Source organism: Alexandromys fortis, unplaced genomic scaffold, assembly GCF_014885135.2.
Source record: "Alexandromys fortis isolate MF-2015 unplaced genomic scaffold, M_Fortis_MF-2015_v1.1 scaffold_9, whole genome shotgun sequence".
In the NCBI taxonomy this organism is placed as follows: domain Eukaryota; kingdom Metazoa; phylum Chordata; class Mammalia; order Rodentia; family Cricetidae; genus Alexandromys; species Alexandromys fortis.
In genome coordinates, this window is record NW_026067892.1 from 10,954,990 (window position 1) to 10,977,485 (window position 22,496).

At 46.8% G+C, this 22,496-nt stretch overlaps 1 protein-coding gene and 1 long non-coding RNA gene across 2 annotated transcripts in view; one reads left to right on the forward strand and one right to left on the reverse strand.

Annotated features, from left to right (window-relative positions):
- Nucleotides 1-9,837: 9,837 nt before the first annotated feature.
- On the forward strand, nt 9,838-20,148 carry LOC126499264 (uncharacterized). Its single transcript, XR_007591040.1, has 2 exons — nt 9,838-10,930; nt 15,907-20,148. It is a non-coding gene; the product is annotated as an uncharacterized lncRNA (long non-coding RNA).
- The window catches only part of Ipmk (inositol polyphosphate multikinase), a 32,598-nt gene continuing 29,856 nt past the window's right edge, over nt 19,755-22,496 (reverse strand). The window contains exon 6 of the mRNA XM_050138382.1: nt 19,755-21,600. Within this exon, the coding sequence (XP_049994339.1) occupies nt 20,987-21,600 (614 nt within the window). The 3' untranslated portion in view covers nt 19,755-20,986. The remainder of the gene's footprint in view (nt 21,601-22,496) is intronic.

Consider the following 22,496-nt stretch of genomic DNA (forward strand, 5'->3'; position numbering starts at 1 on the left):
TGACATCATCACCATCACTCAGACCCCACTGAGCAGAATTTGGCTTCGTGACCACCAAGCAGAGGGTCTGGGAAATAAACACTACCTAATGTATTTCAAAACTTCGTAATGAAAGATGGGTGCCCAATACCCAAAAAGAGACAGAGTGGCCCCTGTCCGCTCATGAAGGATATACCCTTGCTCAGTTCTCAGATTCTGTGGAGAACGTAGGCCATGTAAAACCCTCCACCAGACCACTGGAGGTAAAGAGGTCTCTGCTGCTTAAAAGTCTGGACCTAGGGCTGGAGAGAGGGTTCAGTGGTTAAAAGCACTGGTCTGCCCTTCCAGAGGTCCGGGGTTCAAGTCCCAGCAACTACATGGTTCACAACCATTTCTAGTGGGATCTGATGCCCTCTTCTGGCATAGAAGTATACTTACAGATAGAACATTCATATATAAAAAAATAAATCTAAAAAAAAAGTCTGGACCTGAAAAATAGGTCAAAGGTAGCTTTAGGTGGTTAAACGACAAAAAAAAATTATGCACATTTTTCTTTTAAAAGCGCATGTTATCCAGGTGGTGGTGGCGTATGGCTTTAATCCCAGCACTTGGGAGGCAGAGCCAGATGGATCTCTGTGAATTCAAGGCCAACTGGATCTACGGAGCGAGTTCCGGGACAACCAGAGCTACACAGAGAAACCTTGTCTTGTAAACAAGAACAAGAACAAACAAAAAACCCACATGTTAACTATCTTTAGTTTCGTGTTTAATAATTTGGGGAGAAAATTAGGGGGGCCTTGTGGTGGGGTTAGGTGATGTTCGTTTTTTATTACTCCTTTGGAAGACCCATCACCCAGCTCCCAAATAAACCACACATGGAGTCTTTTTTGTTACTTATGGATGCTCAGCCTTAGCTTGTCTTAGTTCTTGTCAACTTTTCTTAAATTATCCTGCCTACCTCTGGACTGTTTCCTTTTCTTACTTCTGTATATCTTACTTTCACTCTGACGCTGTAACTGGCTGGGTGGCTGGGTGGCGGGGTGGCTGGGTGGCGGGGTGGCTGGGTGGCTGGCCCTGATGTCCTCCTCTCCTTCTTCTCTTGCTCCTTCCTCCCTCATTTTCTCGTTTCTCCTTCTGTTTATTCTCTCTGCCTGCCAGCCTCCCCTATCCTTTCTCCTGCCTTGCTAGTGGTTATTCAGCTCTTTATTAGACCATCAGGTGATTTAGGCAGGCAAAGTAACACAGCTTCACAGAGTTAAACAAATGCAACACATCTTTGCATCATTTAAACGAATGTTCCACCGCATAAACAAATGTAACACACCTTAAAATAATAATCCACAGCAGTTAGGGTTCTTTTATGAGACCAGAGAGCTTACTCTACAGAATGCTCCATGGTCCTGCGCTGCCTTCATCCTGGTAAGGACACAGGGAGATGCCATTTGCAATCCAGAAAGTGAATCCTCACTAGAACATGGTCATGCTAACACCCTTAATCTCACACCTGCAGCCTCCTGGACTCTGTTGTTCCAGCCACATAGCCTACAGTTCTTCGTAATGACAGCCTAAGTTGAGACACTGGTGCTATCCTTTGTCCTCAGAAGACGCACGTGACCCTGTCGCTTCCTCAAGGACCTTGTTTCTTAGTTATGAGCCCTAACTGCTGAGGAATGAAGTGTAAATGAGGGTGATGTACACTACGGAGACATTGAAAAAAATGTCAAATTCCCTCCCCCAAACACTCATGTGTATGCACACACGTACATGCATACACACAAGCATTCACATGCACCTATACATTCACACACTTAAATACACACATATACAATTCATTCACACATGTACATGTGCACACACAAGCATACAAAGCACATGTGCACGTATACATCTGTAAACTTAAGTACATGCATGTATACACAAGCATGCACATGTACATGTGCACACACAAGAACAAAAACACTTACACACTTAAATACACACATGTAAATGCATGTCACAGTTTCAACGCTGTACTTTCTGGCCTGTCAGGAATAGGTTCACTGGCTCCCCTCTTTCTCACTCCTTCCTCCCTCTTCCCCTCCTTCTCTTCTTCTGTGTAGGTTTATGGAACCATGCATGTATGTGATCACGCCTTCACCTGCTTGTAATTTCAGTAACTCCAGTTTCCAACTCTTTGCGGTTTCAGCACCTCGGACAGTGCTTCGCGCCCCTGTTCTGAGCTTATCTTGGTTTGGTTTGGTTTGTTGTTTTTTTTTTTTTTTTTTCAAATTAAAATATAATTACATCCTTTTCCTCGCTCCAATACTTCCCACATACGCTTCTCACTCTCTCTCAAACTCGTGTCTTCTATTGATTCAATTATTGTTACACACACATACATATATATTATGTATGTATATGTGTGTGTGTTCCTAAACATATAAATACAATATGCTCAGCTCATATGATATTTCTTATATGTATAGCATTTCAGGGCTGACAGCCAACTGTGCTGAATAACCAACTGTGGGGCTCTTCCCTGGGGAAGACTGATCCCCACCCACCCACCCCACCCCTGCTCTCAGCATTCCTGAGCTGCCTATAGTTCTTTCTAGAGAAAGACCCCTGGAATTCCCTCCCACGTAAGCATATCTATTGTCATTATCCTCGTTAGGGTCTCCTCTAGGCAGCCCTGTGAATAAGACTTCACTGGTCTAGCTTCTCTGACATTTCTAGGAGGTGTGATCTCACAGCAAACTTCCTACTCCTCTGGTTTTCACAGTCGCCCCGCCCCCTTTTGTTATGCTCACGGAGCCTTAGTTGTGTTGTAAATGTAGCTATTGGTCTAAGCACCACAGGGTCACTTGTTCTGTGCATTTTGATACATTCTGGTTTTCTGTAATGATGGTTGCTGTTATAAGAAGGTTATTTGATGAAAGGAGATATATAAGGATAAATACTTAGAACCTGGTGAGAAATCATGCTAGTTTAGTGAAGCGGTGGTTGTATGTTCTCCTCCAAGGTCCACGACTTCACTGGCCCTGAGCAGTTGGCTGGATGTCCATAGCTCACATTTCCCTCTTGCTGAGAGAGCCAGCCGTAAATCCGATTTGAGAGCTGTTGGTTGCTTCCAAAGTAACCATGCCACAGTTGCACCCTTAGGGCTATCATGCCAGGCCAGTCATTGTTATTAGGTTATCATGCCAGGCTAGGTCAAAATAGGACAATTGGATGGTTTTTTTTTTTTAACTTGGAAGTCTGCGTGGCACCTTCTGTGATAAGGAACACTATTCCTCAGAGAAGAGACTGCCATGACAAAGCCAGCTTGGATCCTGCAGGTTCTGAGTCTGAAGTACACAGTGTCTTCAGAATTACGCTTTCAACCTCTATGAAGCAACCAAGGACAGAAGCAATAGTCTACGCTTTGGACGTCTCTTGGAAAACCCTGATCAAGAACTCAAAAGGCCTGGTGTTGGGGTTTTGTTAGATGGTCTTTGGCTCTTGAAGGAAGCATTGTCAGCCAGATGAGAAAATTCCTTATATGTATATTTACACATGCACATGCAGGTACTATAGGACATTTTTAGGCAGGTAATGTAACTCCTTGTGACTTTTCCAGACATCCTAATTGCTATTTTACCCTCCTCTCTCCTTCTTCCGCATTTGTCTTCCTCCCCCTTCCTAATTAAAGTCCTATTCTCCCATTTTCTCCTCCAAATCACGTGTACCCTGATACCCCACTAGCCACTGCTACTCCCTGATCTTGTTTCGTTTTCACTTTCTTTGTCTCGGCAGTTACTCAGATATGTACTCATATCTGAATGTTTGAAGTTAGGAGCCTCCAATGAGACAGAACATGTGATGTAGGTCTGTCTGGGTTAACTCACCCAACGTGATCTTTTCCAGATCTGACCATTTACCTGCGAAGTCCGTGATTTCTCTTTTCTTCATAGCTGAATAGTACGACGTGTACCATCGTCTCATTATCCATTCATCCACGGAAGGAAAGGGTGTTTAGGTTGTTTCTATTTCCTAGCTACCGTGAATAGAGCAGCCAAGAAGACGGCTGAGCGAGTGTCTGTGGGGTAGCATTGAGTCCTTTGGGCCTGTGCCAAGGAGTGGTACAGCTGAGTCGTGTGGTAGGCTTATTTTTAGGTTTGGAGCGTTCTCCTCGTTGGCTTATAATAGAGCAGCCGCACCAGTTTGCTGTCTCGCCAACAGTGAACGAGGGTTCCCTTTTCCCTACACTTCCCACAGCAGTGGCTGTGGGTCGGTTAGTGGATCTTGGCAATTCAGACTGGGGTAAAAGGAAATCTCGGAATTGTCTTGACTTGCATTCTCATTTACATTTGTGTGATGTGTCTTCGCCATTTTTTATTTCTTCCTTTGAGAACACTCTGTTCGGATTCCAGGGTCAAATTTTAACAGGTCACTTTGTTTTGTTTTCATCTGTCTGGCTCTTTGTATTGCTATGTGAGTGTGTGAGTGTGTGAGTGTGTGTGTGTGTGTGTGTGTGTGTGAGAGAGAGAGAGAGAGAGAGAGAGAGAGAGAGAGTAGGGTCTTCATATATTCTGGATATTAATCCTCTGTCAGATGTATTGCTGGCAGAGATTCTCTCCCATCCTGTTGGCTTCCTACTCACTGATTTGGCTTTTTCTTTAGCAACGCAAAAGCTTTTTTGATGAGGCCCCACTTGTCCATTGCTGACCCTCCTTTGCAAATAGGGGCTTATACAGAAAGTTTGCCCTCGCCATTTTCATCTGCGCCTGCTACAGTAATGTTATCAGATAGCCCCTGGAGTCACAGGGAAGGCAGATCTCAACCAAACAACTCTAAGAAAGTACAGGCAATAGTAATACAAGACCAGCAAGATCTGGCATTTGTTGAGCCCTAAGTAGATGCTATGAATGTTCAATTCATCTAGTTCTCAAGGAAAGTTTATTTTTATCTCCACATTGTCAGGAACATTAACTAGTGGGCCCAACTCAGGAGGAAGTCAAATGGTTTGCTTCCACATCATAAGGGAAGTAAGAATCCGAGGCAGGGGCTAAAGAGTTGTTCTTGCAGAGGACCCTGCCCACACAAGGCAGCTCACACCTGCAGGTAACTCCAGCTCCTGGAGAATCAATGCCTTCTTTTGGCTACTGCAGGCACCCACACACGTTCACATACCTACACCCAGACACACAGACACATAAAGCAAAAACATAAAATAAATCGTATAAAAAAATAGAGACAGGAATGGAATCTAAGCTGGGCTGTTGTTATTATATATTCCTACTTATATAGCCCTGCTAAAATTATTGTTTCTCTGGATGGATTCTCTGCGATACAGCACTGCTTTCAGGACCATTATCAAGGTCATGTGTGCCTCACCCCATAACCCATTTCACCTAGAAATATTTATATAGTAAGGGCTTTATATGAGGGTGTGGATGCTTTGAAAGTAAGTTTTAATGCTAGCCCACAGTATTAAATGCTGGTTAGCATCTTGGTGGTAGAACTTTGAACCAGGATGTCAGCAGCAACTCTTTAGCAACTTTCAACTTGCAGTTCATGTGATGACCACGAGGTGGCACGAGAGTGTCTTTTTTCTTTTTTCAGAGGAAGGAAGATGGAAAGCTTCTAAAACAAGATTCGGGGGCTTATAAACTTAAATAAAAATTTGCTAAGAATGTCTTGAATTAATCTTAGTAAATCTATGGGGAAAAACAAAACAAAAAATTTTCCATCCATGGTGAGTCTTATACAGGTATATAAGAAAGTTCCTTCCTTATATGCAGGTTCACATTTTATATCTATATAATCGGACCAAACTCCCAACATTCTACTTTTTCTCCTTTCAGACCTATCTGGCAACATCAGAAAATCACCACCATATCATAAATATAACGTATTAGCCAGTATAATTTGGCACACATTAAAACATCCGCGCGTTTAAAAAAAAAAAAAAATCTGTTCTTGAGTATGCAGGACTCCCAGATGAAAACAACCCAACCTCAGTTCTTTGTTTCTATCATTCAGTGTATACCATGAATTCCAGGAGCCCATAAACCCACATTTTTTAAAAAAATTATGTATTATTTTTGCATTTAATTCTATTGTAGTTTTTTTTCTTGCCATGGCAGCATGGACAGCACTTTTTTTTCTTACTAATCTAGAATTCCCCTGTCAAATCATCCAAAGAACTGAGATAAACGTCTTAAATCTAGGTTGAACTCCTTCGAAAAAAGGATCCTTTTGGTTGTTGTGTAAACTGAGATGTGAACGCCGTAATAATAATACATAAAGACAAATGCCTACCTTAGATCTCCTTTCTGGCAGATTTGTACTCTTAACAGGACCGTGAACAAACTATGGTGACTTCCTTCTGACTGCCCTTCTCATTTGTTAAATGGACTGGGCCCTCATGTATCAATCACTAATTAAGAAAATGCCCTACGGGGCTGGAGACACGGCTCAGAGGTTAAGAGCACTGGTTGCTCTTCCAGGGGTCCTGAGTTCAATTCCCAGCAACCACGTGGTGGCTCACAACCATCTCTACTGAGATCTGGTGCCCTCCTCTGGCGTGCGGGCATACATCGAGGCAGAATGTTGTAGTCATAATAAATAAATAAATCTAAAAAAGAAAATGCCCTACAGGCTTGCCTACATCCCTACCTTATAAAGGACCCTCAATCGAGGGTTCCTCTCCTCTCCTCTCCTCCTCTCCCCTCTTATCTCTTTTCCTCCTCTGACCCTAGCTGAGACTGTGTCAAGCCAGCACAAGTCCCTTGTACACATTCACAGGGCGGAAGCTCTGAGTCCCCCATTGTTGCGATGCCTGTAAGACAGAACAGGCCCTCTCTACCTCCTTGTCTCCCCTATCCTGTTGTGAACACCTTTTGTTTTTCTTTTTTTGGTGTTTTGCTTTGTTTAGAAAGAATCTGACTCTAAAACCCACTGTGTAACGAGGGTTAGTCTCAAACTCATGGCCAGCCTCCTGCCTCAACCTCTTGAGTGCTGGGATGACAAACAAGAGTCACCACACCGGGCATGGTTCATTTTTGAGACAGGATCTTTTTTTTTTTTCTTTTTTTTTATTGAGAATAAGAAAAAAAAGTTTCCGCCTCCTCCCAGCCTCCCATTTCCCTCCCCCTCCCCCCAATCTTCTCCCCCTCCCCCCAATCTTCTCCCCCTCCCCCCTCTCTTCTCCCCCTCCCCCCACTCCTCTCACCCCCCCTCTCCTATCCAAAGAGCAGTCATGGTTCCCTGCCCTGTGGAAAGTCCAAGGTCCTCCCCCCTACGTCCATGTCTAGGAAGNCCCCTTGTCATTGATCTTGGCTTCTCATCAGTCCTCATTGTTCGCCGTGATCAGAGTGTCCGGTTTTATCCCATGCTGTTTCAGTCACAGTCCAGCTGGCTTTGGTGAGTTCCCAATAGATCAGCCCCACTGTCTCAGTAGGTGGGTGCACCCCCCCGTGGTCCTGACATCCTTGCTCGTGTTCTCCCTCCATCTGCTTCTCATTGGGACCTTGGGAGCTCAGTCCATTGAGACAGGATCTTACAGTGTCACCTAGGCTGGTCTTGAATTCACAATCCTCCTGCCTCAGCCACCCAAGAGTTGGACTGACAGTCATGCATCGTGGCCCCAGCGACCCCGAGTGCCTGCTGGGTGTTCTGAGCCTTCTGCGTCCTTCACTTCTGCTCATTTCCACAGTACCGCTGGTTAAAGTGGCCTTCCCCAATGCAGCAGCAAAGGGTTGCCTGGGGTCAGAAAGAGCGGTGATGTCCCAGAGAAAGGACACACATGTAGAAGAACGGTACCCGGGTATGAGTTCCAGTGCCGCTGGGGCGGCTTTGATGGTAACACCAAGAATGGGCCGAGTAACACATCTCTAAACCACGAGGTACTGAAACACACATGCCTGACCCCAAATGCACAGCTTAGCACTCCAAAACCGGCCGAGCCACCTGGGACTCCACTAGACTTGGGCTATGCACACATTCCTCCTCGCCCAATGCACTTGGCAGCCTGAGGACCTCGCGTGCAGACGTCATGCACATAAATCTCGCTCTGAACAATGTACCTGGCAACATGCGAGCAGCCCAGGACTCACTCACAGAGCTGCAAACACACCCTCTGAACAATAGGGTAAATTCCCTTTCCCCTTAACAGCCATCAGAAGCATGGTCTGCCATGTTCTAGTTATGTCCAGAAATGACGATAAAGGACCAATCCGGCCTGAACAGGTTTGGAGTGCATGTGCAAACTGTCCTCAAAGTAAACTGTTAGGCACAGTCTTCTACTTACCACCTATGCCTACGCACAACTGGGCATGCGTGAGATTAAATCAGAAACATCAGGGGAAGGAACATGCACAGTAGGCAAGGGGTTACACAACCTGAAAGCTCTCAATCAACATAGAGAACCAGAGGGTAAGAGCATTGCCTGCTTTTCCAAAGGTCCTGAGTTCAATTCCCAGCAACCACATGGTGGCTCACAACCATCTGTAATGGGGTCTGGTGCCCTCTTCTGGCGTGCAGGCATACACACAGACAAAATATTGTATACATCATAAGTAAATAAATATTTTTTAAAAATAGAGAATCGCTCAGACTATATCCTTAATATCCTCGCTCCCCCTTCCCTTGAACCCCTAAAACAAAGCTCCACAAAGCTCCATGGGTAGCATGATGGCTAAGTGGGTAAAGTCAGAAAGAGGGGAAAGAGGCCATGGTAAACAACAAGATGGCAAAACTTCTTCACCCTAAGACCTGGCAGGCTCTACCAGCTGTAGCGGCAGTGGCGGCAGCACCCCCTTGAGGGTGACTTGCCCAGGGTTGCCTAAAGTCGGTCCCGCTTGGAGCTGTGGGCCTATCAATCGTCCTCTTCTTTTTTTTTTTTAAATATTTATTTATTATGTATACAATATTCTGTCTGTGTGTATGCCTGCTGGCCAGAAGAGGGCACCAGACCTCATTGCAGATGGTTGTGAGCCACCATGTGGTTGCTGGGAATTGAACTCAGGACCTTTGGAAGAGCAGGCAATGCTCTTAACCTCTGAGCCATCTCTCCAGCCCAATCGTCCTCTTCTTTAAGCTGACCAATCCAAAATGAGGGGAGGGGACCTCTTCCAGGCCACCGAAACCAATTAAGAGCTCCAGCCTTCCCGAAGGAAAATGTATTTCTGTTTCAGGATCCCCTTCCCGTGTGAGAGAAGTTTGTGGGGAGCGCGCGGAGGAGGTGTGAACACTGCATGCACTTTCGTTTTTAATAAATCCTGTTTGCTTGCTGCGACCGTAACTTATTTCCTGTCTTTTCATTCCTTAACCAGCAGATAAACCGAACCTGACCCAAGACTTCTAGACAAATCCTATTTCCATCAGACATGGGTAGGTCACAGAATTTCTTGATGGCAAGGGAACGGTTTTTGGTTTTGGAGGAGAAAAGTTCCAGTGTGCCCCATGGAAGAAAGAGAAGCAGGGCTGAGAAGAGCAGGAGGGCACAAGGGGACTTGTCTCTGGGCTTTCCAACAGCCTTCAGCTTTTCAGAACTGCAGCCCCAAACTTGGAGGTATCATTTCCTGAGCCCCAATAGAAAAATAGAAGCAACAAACCACAAAATGGTAGTGTCCGGTTTCATTCGGCTGCTGTAAAAACATTTCCACAGGCCAGCCCGCTCCAAACAACTCCTCTTCATTGAGATTCTCTTCCCAGATGACTCTGGGTTTTACGAACCTGGATGTGGGACCATTAAAGCTAACAATCACATAAAGTTCCTGAGGCCCATCAAACAGAATCAGACAGCAGAGGCCCCATGTAAAGAGGCACCAGCTGGTTTTTGCCCAGGGAACACCTTCCTGCCCACGACACACTCGGAGCTCTCAGAGGCCAGAGAGCACGCGACAGTCAGGAGTTCCCGGTGAAGCTCAGTGCTGCTGACAAGCCGCAATAAAAGGATTGCAGGTCTTGCGTCCGTCAGGAGGGTACTAAGCATGCCGGGAGTGGCAGGAAATGAGATAAGAGAAGTAGTCACAGGAATAGAAGACTCTAGAAGAGATTGTGAGGGTTTCAGATTCGACCCAAGTGCAGGGCGAAATTAATGTGGGACCCTGAGCTGAGTAGAACCGTTTGATCTGCTGCATCTTAGTGACTCTTCTTGTTGCTGAGTCCGGTGAAGACAGGGCCATGGGCGGAGGGTGCTGGAGTAACCAGGGCTCTGCTGAGCAGCCTGGGGTGGAGCTGAGAGGAACGCGAGCGGACGGTGGTAACCCCGAGAGCACTGGGGGAAGGCAGAAACTGGAAGTTCGCACAAACCCAGAAGATTTGCGAGTGAAATAGATTGAAAGTGTGTGAAAAACGCAAGGGAAACGTGCCCTGTAAATTGTGCTACGAAGTCCGATGGAAAAATACCGCTGACGTGATCTGAGCTGGGGATTACCGGGAAGGAATCTGAACAGTTTCTCTAAGTATTTTTGAAATGCCGAGTGTTCTAGCATAGCTGAGTTATACTCGGAGTATGGTAGTAGGCAGTACTTCCTTGCTAATCGGCCAACGGCTTGCCGGAGCTGAGTAAGGACTCCGTAACTATTAGCTGATAGCCACCACTCAGCTCCCAGTTTAACTTCTCAGTGAAGTCAATTATTGCCTAAGAGAATCTGAACCAGTAAGCTGAGAAGTAGGACACCTTGTGCTTGTCTGGTTGAGTGTCTTGTGTCGTCTAAGTTAAGGGAGGGTGTTCAAGAATGTGTGACCAGCTCCGAAGAAACTGAATTTGGACACCAAACTCTGATCTTTCCTTCGCAATGAATGCAATGGACAGCTAGGGACGGAGGCTGGGGAAGACCTTGAACCTCCACAGAGAAGACATTTCCCTTTCCAGAGCCGCCCATCTGCCCTTTGAACCTGTGATGGACTGCTTTGTCTCCATGGAAACAGACTGTGTGCCTTACAAATAGATAAACCGCCTAGCTTGGGCACTCCACCTAGGGTAAGTCACTGTGCCTGTGATTTCCCAGCATGCAATTGGTCCTGATATCTGATTGGGGCATCCGCTGGGGTCAGTTCTGACAAACTGACCTCCATCCCAGCAGTCCTGCCCTAGTGGTTTGGTGGCAATGGAGTCACGGCATTTAGGGCAAGGCTTTCTGAACTCACCTTGCACTTGGGGCCAACTTCATTTCACACACAAGAAAAATGACCAATATCTTTTGAAAGCCAAACCCTGGTTATGTCCGGCTTTCCACCAACTTAATACCTGTGCCTCGGAGCTGGAAGTGTGCGGAGGGCACACAGCTGGCACAGCTGGCACAGCTGCCCAGCAGCAGCACTCGAAGTCTCATGGCTTCAAATGACAACAGTCCCTGGGTTCTGTGAAGGAGCCCAGACATGACACCACCATTCCTACACAGAACCATATCACCAGGCCCTTCACCCTCTCTTAATTCACCTGCCCCCCCTTTCCCCACTAAGTAGCAGCAATCAAAAGAGATTCTCCAGGGTAATGTGACCGATACGACAACGGAGTGTGTGGCTGTGTGGGGCGGGGGTGGCTAGTAATGACCGCGTCCTGTCTAGCTGCTGAGGTCAGGCCAGCTGCGCCTTGAGGTTTCATCGTTCCAACACGCCCTGGTTTTGCCCTCTCTGTTCTTCTTGCCTGTGTGTGGGGGGCGGGGAAGGGGGGGTCACCTACGAGAGAGGAAGCAGAGAACACAGTGGATAAAAAGCGGTAGTCAGTTGCATTGTTGCAGGTAGGGCACCCCCATCCAGGTGAGAGGCTGAAGTGAGGATGGGAGCCGTGGTTAGAAATCGAACCCGGATGGGAGACGGAGGGGTTAGGGTGCTGGGAAGAGACACCTGTGCACGTGGAACTCGCCAAGAAAAACGCTAGGAAGGGAAGAACGCGAGGGACCATATTGGGCGTGGGGGTGGGTGAAGAGGTAACTACCGTGAGGGTGGCCCCATCTTCACAGACGCCTTCTTGTTCTTCCAAAGAAAGGAACCAAGAGTTAAGTGGCCCTCCGCTATTTGCATGTGGGTTGGACAGCCAGCACTTACCCTCGACAAGTCCTTGTGAAAATACCAAGAAATGGGCAACCAACATCTTTTGAAAAGACGACTGTAAACAAGTGAAGGACATTCGATACTTGGAAAATATACTTTGGTTGTCTGAAGACTAGGTAGAGGAGAGGTTCTCCACCATTCCCTGCTCTGTGTGGGTTTACTTCAAAAAGATACTTTGTCACTGCGAAGAAGCAGACAGGCAACAGCCCTTTTGTAGAAGCGAGGTCTCTACAAAAAATGAGAAGGAAGAAGTCACGTGGGACACACACAGCTACTGAGCACGCTGTCCACTCATCCGCCTTAGGTCAGGCGATTTACGCAAAGGCTGCAATTCAGAAACCGAGATTAAAGCCCCGTGACTCAGTGAGTTAAGCCCAGCATGTTGCCTGTTGTCCTGTGTCCTGATTGGCTCTCTATTGCTGTGATAAACACCGTGACCGAAAGCAGCCTGAGGAGGAAAGGGTTCATTTCGGCCCACAGGTTGGAGTCTATCATTGAGGAAAGTCAGGGTAGGAACTCAGGGCAGGGATGGGTGTAGAGGCCATAAAAGTGCCGATTAGTGGGCTACTCCCAAGCTTGCTCGGCCATCTGCCCAGGCGCAGCACCACCCACAGTGGGATAGGCCCTCCCGCATCAATCATTAATCAAGACAATGTCCCCACAGTCTTGCTTGTAGGCCAATCTTTTCTCGGTTGAGGTTCCCTCCTCTCACACGACTCCGGCCTGTCCCATGTTGGCAAAACACTAACCAGAGCATCATTCCTCCGAGAAGACACGGTCCCGTTGCTATGCCAGCAAAACTTACTCAGAGCACACTGGGCGGACTGCTTCACTATGGGGAAGGTTTGAGGGCTAAAAACCCAGCCCCTGTGCAACCATGAGGACAGATGGTGTGACCTTTCACAAGTGGGACCTACCTAGGTGGAGGTGCTTACTTAGGTCACGGGGACCCCACCCTTAGAATAGACTAATTCTGACTTCCTGGGGTGGATTGGTTCTGAGCAGAGGAGTTTTGTTTTTGAATTTTTTTTTTTTACAGTGATTGAGCAAGGCCTTCTGAATTATCTCTTGCTTCCCATGTTCCACATGATCTCTTTTGTAAGTCCCAGCTGCAACCACAGGCCCTGTGCCATGACGCAAGCAGAACACCTCTGTCCTAAGGTTAAGCAACTGGGGTCACCTTTCTGCCTCCAAAACTGAGACCCCGCTGAACTTGTCTTATACAGTGCCTAGACGAGGTGTTAGTCCTTGCAACACAAAACAGTGATGCTTGCTTAAAAAGCAAACAAACAAAAGCAGCATTCGGCTGGAGAGATGACTCAGCGGTTAAGAGCACTGGTTGTTCTTCAACAGGTCTCAGGTTCAATTCCCAGCACACACGTGGCAGCTCACAGCTGCCTATAACTTCATTTTCAGGGGATGCAATGCCCTCATACAGGCATACATGCAGGCAAAACACCAATGCATGCAAGACAAAAATGTTACTGGACGGTGGTGGTGCACACCTTAAATCCCAGCACTCGGGAGGCAGAGGCAGGAGGGTCTCTGTGAGTTCTAGGTTAGCCTGGTCTACAGAGTGAGTTCCAGGATCTCCAGGACTGTTTGTTACATAGAGAAATCCTATTTCAAAAACCAAAAACCTAGCATCTCCTCTGTCTGGGGAAAATGCATGAGAAACACACAGGGGAGGGTAATTATTATAACCAGGAAGCGTGTTGGAGCTCAAATCCTGCATTAGAGCCAAGCAGCTCTCACACCTAACTGAACCTGGTCCTTCAGGAGAAAAGTTCAACAGCCACTTCGTGAACAAACACTGTGCTAAATATAGAACCAAAACTGTCATGGACTCTTTAACAGTTTTCTGTACACATGAAAAAATACTCAGCCGTCACTTTTAATGGATAAGATGTGCAGGATAACACTCCAAGTTTAAAACTGAGGAGGCGCATAACAGCGAGGAATCTGGGTAAGAGGCAAAAGGGAGATTTTTAAAGGTATTTATAATAAGTATCCAGTCTTACGATAAGACAGGGCTGCCCAATGAAACCAAGAACCACGAGAAGGCAAGTCTCACCTCGGCCAGTATACAGTCTGAGGATGGAGCCTGTGGCTGACTGTGCTGTGGCCAGGGTCAGAGCCCCTCTCTGGTGTCATCCCATAGGGACTGACTTGGCAATCTCTAGACTCAAAGGGAAGTTTGCAGCCTGTCTTCATGCTCCAGTTTCCCCTGAGCCCTAGGCTAGCCTAGGCGGAGAACGTCCTGAGTTCATTGGCCCACACCCCAGAGCGCACAGCCAACTGCCTACCTCTTAATAGAGAGATTTAAGGAGCCCTCAGGAGCAGATCCACCCACTCAGCTCGAGCCTTGCTACAGAGTTAAGCCGATTATACTTGGGTGGGATGGAGTGTCAGTGACTGCTGGGATGGCCAGGCCCACCCAGTACCTGAATTCATTGTTCTCTCCTGATTTAACCTCAAGGAATTGGGACCAACAACTCTGGGGAGGGAAGCTGCAAACTGAAACTGATGAGGGCTGCAAGTTACTGTGGCAGCTTCTTCACAGATGTGAGGGTTTTCCTCTGAAAGGTACCCACACCCATGAGGTGGGCGCCTCTTCCATCCATGTTTCCATCCACGGTCCTTACACTGCATGGTGAGGTTCTCATACCTGACCCCTTCCTTGTGCCTATCCTGTGAAAGCACACAGCCCGACTATTGCTAAAGGTCAAGCCACGGAACCTTCTAGATCTGGATGGGTAACTGAAGGTAGTATCTGTAGACACGGCTCAGCAGCGAGAACCCTAACTAGCCAGTCAGATCTGGCTTGCCACGTGGGCTCTCTGCCCAATCAGTCACCTGCCTCCCCAATGGTGCACCTGCGTGCGGTACGTGTGCATGTGAGTGCATGCGTGTGTGCGTGCCTGGGTCTCCATAGGAATTCTGGTCCCATTACCCTGTATGGCGCTGTTCAGAGCTGACCTGATGCCTGGCACAGAAACTGCAATTGTTTCCAAAATAAGTGATTCTGTTTTTGTCAATTTTTATTGACATGGGAGAGGGGGGGCAGCTCAACTCCCAGGACTGCGGGAAGGGGGGAAATCCTAAGGGATTTTGTCAGTTTTGTTAAGAAGTAATAGTTACGTGTGTATAGGGTGGGGGTGGGGCATGTTGTTGCTTGCCCTTTCAGAGGTTAGAGCAGGTAGGTCGGTGTCTCTATTGCATTGACACAGGCTCTCTCACTGACCTGTGAGTTCGGTTTTTCAGGTAGGCAGGCTGACAAGATCTGCCTGTCTCTGCCCGCAATGCTTGCATTACATACAAGTGCCCGAAGCCATGGCTGGGTTTGTTTACACTGGTGCTGGGAATTCAAATGCCGGTCCTTATTGCTTACATAACACTCCTATGCACCCTCAGGTCCTTAAACAATAGTTCTAAAGACTGCAGGTGTAGCGCGGTGGTGGGGCACTTGCCTAAGCAAACATCCGGGGCAATGGAACCAACTGTCCAATGGTGATTTACAATGAAAATGCCCGTGCCCTGTTTGGATGTCCAGGATGCTCTGGTTCACACAGCACATGCTCCCGAACCGGTAATGTTGTCAGCAATCATACAGCCAAGGCGAATGCTCAACTAATGGAAAATGGCGAGTCTAGTCTGTCACCCAGGTCACCAAAGCTACAGCAGGACGGAGAGCTGAGGTCGGGACAAAGTTAGCAGTCCCACCTTCCAACTGAGAAGGGTTGCCATTGAGCCATCGCTGGCTGCATCCTCTCACACCTCAAATCCATTTTGTTTGAGATGGGGGATGGGGTTGTTACTCTGTGACCCTGGCTAGCCTCGAGCTTGTGGCGACCGACCGTCCTACCTCAACTTCCCTGCCTATTTCTTTCTTCTTTTTACCAGGCAGCCCAGCTGGTCCTGCACTCTCCACACCCAGGGGATGGTGTTCAAGTCTTGCTGCATAGAGTGCAGCCCCACAACCGGCAGAGGCCAAGGAGGCCAAGGAGGCCAGACTCCGTCAGCATTATCTCAGCAAACCCATTACCTCCGCATTTGCTCTTCGTCCTTGGCTTATGACACGGGGACTGTGGCCGTGATAATCTGCTCTGCTCTCTTCGGGACTTGAGCAGCCAGTCTTACCAGTTCAAACCAAAGGTACTGGTTTGATTTGGCTCCCCGAAGCCCTAACCTGGTCCTGACAAAGAAGGACCATGCCCTCTATACGTTGTCATCCCTGGTGACAGTCCTTGGGGAGCAGAGCAGCTTAGCCCCATCGCGCGCTTTGCCTCAGTACTAGAGAGCACACATCTCGAGGAAGACTTATGGAACTCCGTTTCTAAAATCTCAAGCCAGGCATGCGGCACAATAATCATCATCCTTGCCCCAGCATTTGTGGAGGTGAGGGTAGGGGGATCAGGATTCAAAGCCACTGTCATCTATATAGGAAGTTCCGTGCTCAGCCTGGGCTACTGATAACCTTGTTTAAAAGCCAACTGATGGGGAAGCTCACTGGTGTTAACCAATCACACCCGGTTAAGGCGTGGCTACCTGGACCGAGGAAGAAAAACTGAGAGGGACCAGGTGTGCGCTCTCTCTGGGCAATTCCCGCCTGACGTAGAGGAAGTTGGACTTCCCATTCCTGTGGTATGAGTTTCCCTTTACAACACAGTGAGTCTGTCTCATAAAACAAAACCACACCCGAAACACTTTCATAACAGGAGCAATTTCCCCAAGATCTTACTTTGTATGACAGAAAAAAACAAAAACATTCATAGGAGTTGATTCTGCTCCCGCAGTGAGTGAGCGTCTCCCAACTCAGTCCTCTTCTAAGGCCTCCTGCTCACGCCATATTTAGGTCACAGCACCCGGACATCGGCTGAGTGTTTTACACCATTCGTTTTGTTCAAACGTGGTAATTAACGAAAAGAAACTCCAATGCAAAACATTTTAATAAGTCGTCGAATATACAGTTATTAGAATTATCTAAATATCACTTATAAAAATTGGCATATCACATTAAATGACTCCAGAAACACAGTGACGACCCTTGCACTCCAAGGATATCCTGTCAACGGTACAAATTACAAACACTGAGAAAGAGACCTAGAGACACCGAGACATCTACACCCAAGCACAGCAATACATTCGTTCATCGAGTACGGGAGGGCCGCGCTGCCGCCTGCCGCTACTGTGGGCACAACCTGGGCGCAGCTTCCCACGCTTCTGTACATCTTCCGGTACAAATCCCACAGCAAAGTGTCTATGGATGCCTTCCTCCTCATCTACAGGGGACCGCAAACCCTGCCTTCAGTAATTAAACTGTTAATCCTCTAAGTGGGCACCAGGCCAAAGTGTAGCTACAATGACGCATTTTTAAAAAAAAATAACTAACAATAAAAATATTTTGACTTTCTACTGACTTAGTGGCACGAATCATGCCTGTTCTTAATAGAAGCTAACAAAACAAGGTGGAAGACTTCCAATATTGTCAGCAAAGATGTGAACTCCTTCTCAAAATATCGGTATTTTATGTTATAATGTAACTACTCTGAAGCGAAGAAGGAACTTCATCACTGAAGTTCTTGAAATACTGGCGATTTAGAAATCTGACGTCTAAGACGCTCGCGCTGGTAAGGGGCGACCGCAGCAACACACTACGCTAGTATTGTTCTGAAGGAGAAGCCAGGCATCGTTTTCCAAGTAAAGGTGGGATGGAAGGTTGTTTAACGCCGTCTCTAGCTGCCACCGGCTGGAGAGTCAAATGGGGGCCACAATGCTGCACTTGTAACTTCACCTACTTTAGCTTGGTCTCAGCCCAAAAGTCAAAAAAAAATATTGGCCTCATTTGTGACTCAGCACTCACCACATCATCTTTACCCAAGCACTAGCCTCAGCAGCTTTCGGTGAAGGTATCTGTGCATCTGTGTCACGGGAGTCCTGAGCAGGACGCTGGAAGTGGCGAGTCTCGAAATGGTGAGTTTCGAAGGGCTCACAGATGTATACTTGAGAGCGGCTTGACTGGTGCACCTTGGTGAAGGAATCTGAGTGACCCGAGGGCCAGGCCTCCAGAAACCACCCTGCAGGTCACTGTGTTCTAAAAGGACTCGATGGGGGGAGGGGGGAGGGGCAACTGCAGCTACAGGTGTACAAAAGTCAAGGCCGGGGTCTGGAAGAGAGGTGCTGCAGCGTAAAGAGCTTAAACAAAGCAGGTTTAAACAGCAGACCTCGGGAGGTGTGGCACAAACCAGTCAGCCACCCTAAAGACAGCCTTGGTGCCTGTCACCTCACCATTCAGCCCTCCCCCTGCCACACATTCCAAATTCCAAAATCAAGGAGAAAATTGCAACTGAATTATGGAAATTCACCCCCCCCCCCAAATGTTACCAATTTGATAGTTCCTAGGTCTGACAGGAAGAACATCACAGAGAGATCACGAACCACGAAATGACAGTGTCATTCCTGAATTACATCAACGTTCAGAAACCAGTTCTTACTCAGCTGAGTGGCCTGCGGGGCCACAGTAGCAAGCTGTAGTGTGCGCAGGCAGAGTGCACAAGCCCCCTTCAGACACACGAAGCAAAGCACCCCAGACAATTGAACACCACGGCTATCAGAACCACTTACACACATTTTCCAAACTCTCTTCAAAGACTATTTAAATATTTAACAACAAGTATAATTTATGCAACTTCCATCCATATTAAAATAATTAATGTAAATACTTTATTATAAAACTATTTTACAATTTAAACTTTTATTTGAGAAACATATTCACATCCACAATTTCTTAAAAGTCCTTTCCATGAGTGCACCCCATGAGAAATACACTAAAACCATGTTGGGGCGCGGGGGGGGGGGGGGAGGCTAGCATTTCCATCAGCCCAAGCCATCTCCTCATTTGCTCAGTTCTTAAATACCTCTGCGTTCACAGACGCTTGGCTAGTGATGGATGCCTCTTCCCCAAAGTGGCAACTCTCAGCATCATCTTACAAGACAGGACAGACTAGAAAACGCCACAGGTTGGTTACATAAACACGCTGATCACATTGTCGAAAAGCAGAATCGAATAGTAACATAAAGAGGGCAACAGTGGTAAAATGTAAACAAGAAGAATTGAACGTTAATCCCTTCCCTGAAAAGCAGAGATAAGAATCACTTCCTGTTTTATTCAGACAAAACCTAAAGGCAGGATGCTGGCTTCCAAAATGCCTGAAACAGCTGTGGATGAAGGGCCTGGCTGAGCTAAAGTGTGCCCAACGCTTTGAGTACTTGAGTTGACTTAGCCATCGTACATCACCTGGCACCATCCCAAATTGCCTCTTAAGATTCAAAATAGTGTTCACCAGATGAGCTTGAGAGTTACGAAATCACATCCAGATAACAAGTCAACATTGTAAGAAAAAAGGTAAAACTCAAAATTTTCTAGTAATTATCGCTTGGAATTCACTCCCACAGAACGAAAGAAACAAAACCCTCTCTCTACAGCCAGAACACGCTTGGGCAGAGAACATGGAGGCCTTGTGGGGACACCTGAAGCCTCCTGAGTGGAAACACAGAAGCACGAGCCCCAACCGCCCTGGCTGATGACCTGTGTGTTCCAGGCTCACGCTTGGGCGTGGACATTCGCAAACGGTCCTCGGATGGGGTCAGGAGAGTAAGAGAACTTAAAATCCCCTCCACTTAGAGAAAATGCTTCTAGAGTGAACAGTTTTATTTGTAATTCTGAAGGAAAGGTTTTTTTTTTTTTAAAAAAAAAAAAGTCAAGTCATAACTCAAAAATATTTTCCAGAAATGACAAGCCGTTCAATTATTCTAACCCATCAGTGAGTCAAAGTGCACAGCACTGACAGCAAAAGGATTTGCAAATTTAATCTCAATTTTAAAAAATCTTACTGATAATTAGTTAATTTGAAAAAGGTGGTAGGTGTTAAATAAACATAACACTTACAAATCTATTTTCTCAAGGAAAAGCTGCCTGCCCTTGTTCTGAGTGAAAATAAATTTCTCTGTTAGATGCCGTGGGCGTGAAACCGAGACAGGATTCTGGCCTATAGCAGCCACGGTTTGTCACTGCATAACCAAATTCTGAGAAAGGTTTTTACGCTAAGGCTTGAAAGTAAATGGGGATACATTTTTTTTTTAAAAGATGGATTTTTTAAAACGGAATAAACTCTCAAAAATTATTTAAAGAAGAAATAAACCAAGTTTCCACCTTGCCCCTCTCGGAAGCCTCACGTTGGTAATAAAAAGCCCCGCCCTTTATGACAGCTTGCATAACAGAGTAATTTGTTCTTTGCAAACAATCTCTCTTCTCCTGACCCCAGGGAGGAAATATTTGTGCTCTTAGTTCCAAGACTGCTGCTGCTACTGTTGCCGGCCACGAGCCTCAGTCAGCCTTCCCGTGAAGCAGCCCTGAGCAGGGAGGAGCTGTGGGGAACCCTGCTGGTGGAACACGCACATCTAAGCACCTTTCATCGGCAGCTCTTTTAACAGGGAGCCCACACAGCCCCATTTTCTGTGTGAAATGTTCTCCAGTTTTAGGGAGCTCGGGCACACTGGTCCTGATGAAAACAACCTGTGCCTTCCAGATCCTAAGGGGATGGCCTGACAGCGTCATAGTTTAGATACGGCTCACCGGCAAGGTTGGGTGGACAGGTTCCTTGGTGACGGCTACACAAAGCGACATGAATTCTGAATGACTGCAAAACGGTTTGCACGTTGCCAGAGTGTTGCAGCTGTCTACTCCCTGTCCCGCACGTTCCCTGCTCGACATTTCCTGTTTCTTTAGTCTTCATAGTTTTCTAATGAACAAATTAGTATTCCTGAGTAAGAATATAAAAAAGTTAACCTTCTACCAAAAGTATAAAGACAAATAGAACGCTGACTCACAATACAAACTTTTTACAGAGCGTTACAGGTGCACAGCGAACGCCTGCGGCTCGCCACGGTGCCCAGGCCACTCCTTCACAGACCGCAGCAAGACTCAACTGTCTAAAATACTCCGCAGGACAGCAATCAAATGCTTCAGACCGTAAACATAGCCCTCATCGATGGTGTTGCTAGGGAACACGTGAGCAAAGTCTATCATCCGCACTTCCACTTCTGCCGTCTCCGGACGCCCCGCAGGAAGGTGGTAGAACACTTTTTCCAGTTGGGACAGCACATTTCCGTTCAGGTGCTCCTGGGACATGCTTTTCCACCCGTTGTCTTGCTCCAGAGTCTCAACTTTCAGTGAAGTCTGACTGTGGTGCTTTTTGGAGTACAGCTTTCTGTGCCTCGCGTACACCTTGGATAAACTTTTGCCTACCGATGTCCCGTTGGCCGGGGAGCTAAACAGGTGAAAGTTGTTATTGCATTCCAGGACGTCTGCGTCCGACAGGTGGCCTTTGGAGAGAAACTTCCCGGCCAAAGTTCTCTCGTGGGATTTTGTAGTAGCTGGCTGAGATGAACCTTCATAAACAAACAGTAATGAGCTTGCATAAAAGTTAAGCTGCTTCTGATTTTCAAACCATTGGAGAATCTTCTCAACCTTCTGAATACTGGCAGCAACCGCATCTTTTCTTAAACAGAAGCCATTGTGGAAAAACTTGGAGACACCTGTAAACGAAATTCATCAGAGAGAGGGTCAAACTGTGCCTCTATCACTTGTAGTGAGTGCGGAATATTCTTTTACACCATGTGAATATATGTCACTGTGAATGGTTTAATAAGAATCTGACTGGCCAATAGCTGGACAGGATAATGCTAGGTGGGAGAACCAGACTAAGGACACTGGGAAGAAGGGCAGAGAGAAGAGTCCCCACTCAGGCATGGAGGGGAAACAGGAAGTGTAAGATGAAAGAGAGGTAATGCCATGTGGCAGAATGTAGATTAATATAAATGGGTTAATTAAGTTGTAAGAGTTAGCTGGTAACAAGCCTGAGCTATTGGCCAAGCACTTATAATTAAGTCTCTGTGTGTTTATTTTGGAGCCAGTGGTCTCAACACAAACTTCAGCTACAAGTGAGCTCACAGCAGATAAAATTCTTCACTTTGTCACACCATGCCTTCCAGTTAATCAAATCATTAACTATACAGTAAATGACACGTAGAAACTTAGATCAGTGCTCTGATGAAGAACTCATAATAGAGCTGGGCTGTGGTGGCCCATGACTTTCATCTCAGCACTCAGGAGGCAGAGGCAGGCAGATCTCTAAGTTCGAGGTCAACCTGATCTACAAAGTAAGTTCCAGGACATCAAGAACTAAACAGAGAAATTCTGTCTTGAAAAAATGAAAACAAAAATTCCTTAAATGATACCAATATCAAAGCATAATCCCTAAGGCAAACACTCACTGCAGGTAGACAGGTACTTTAGTTCTTGCTATGAATGGCATTGGTGTTGAGAAGGAACTCTTAAGGCCTGGAGTGCAGGCCTGTGCCAGCAATGCAGAAGGCTGAGGAAGGAAGATTACATGTTCAAGGCCTGCCGTGGGGCTCACAACCATCTACAA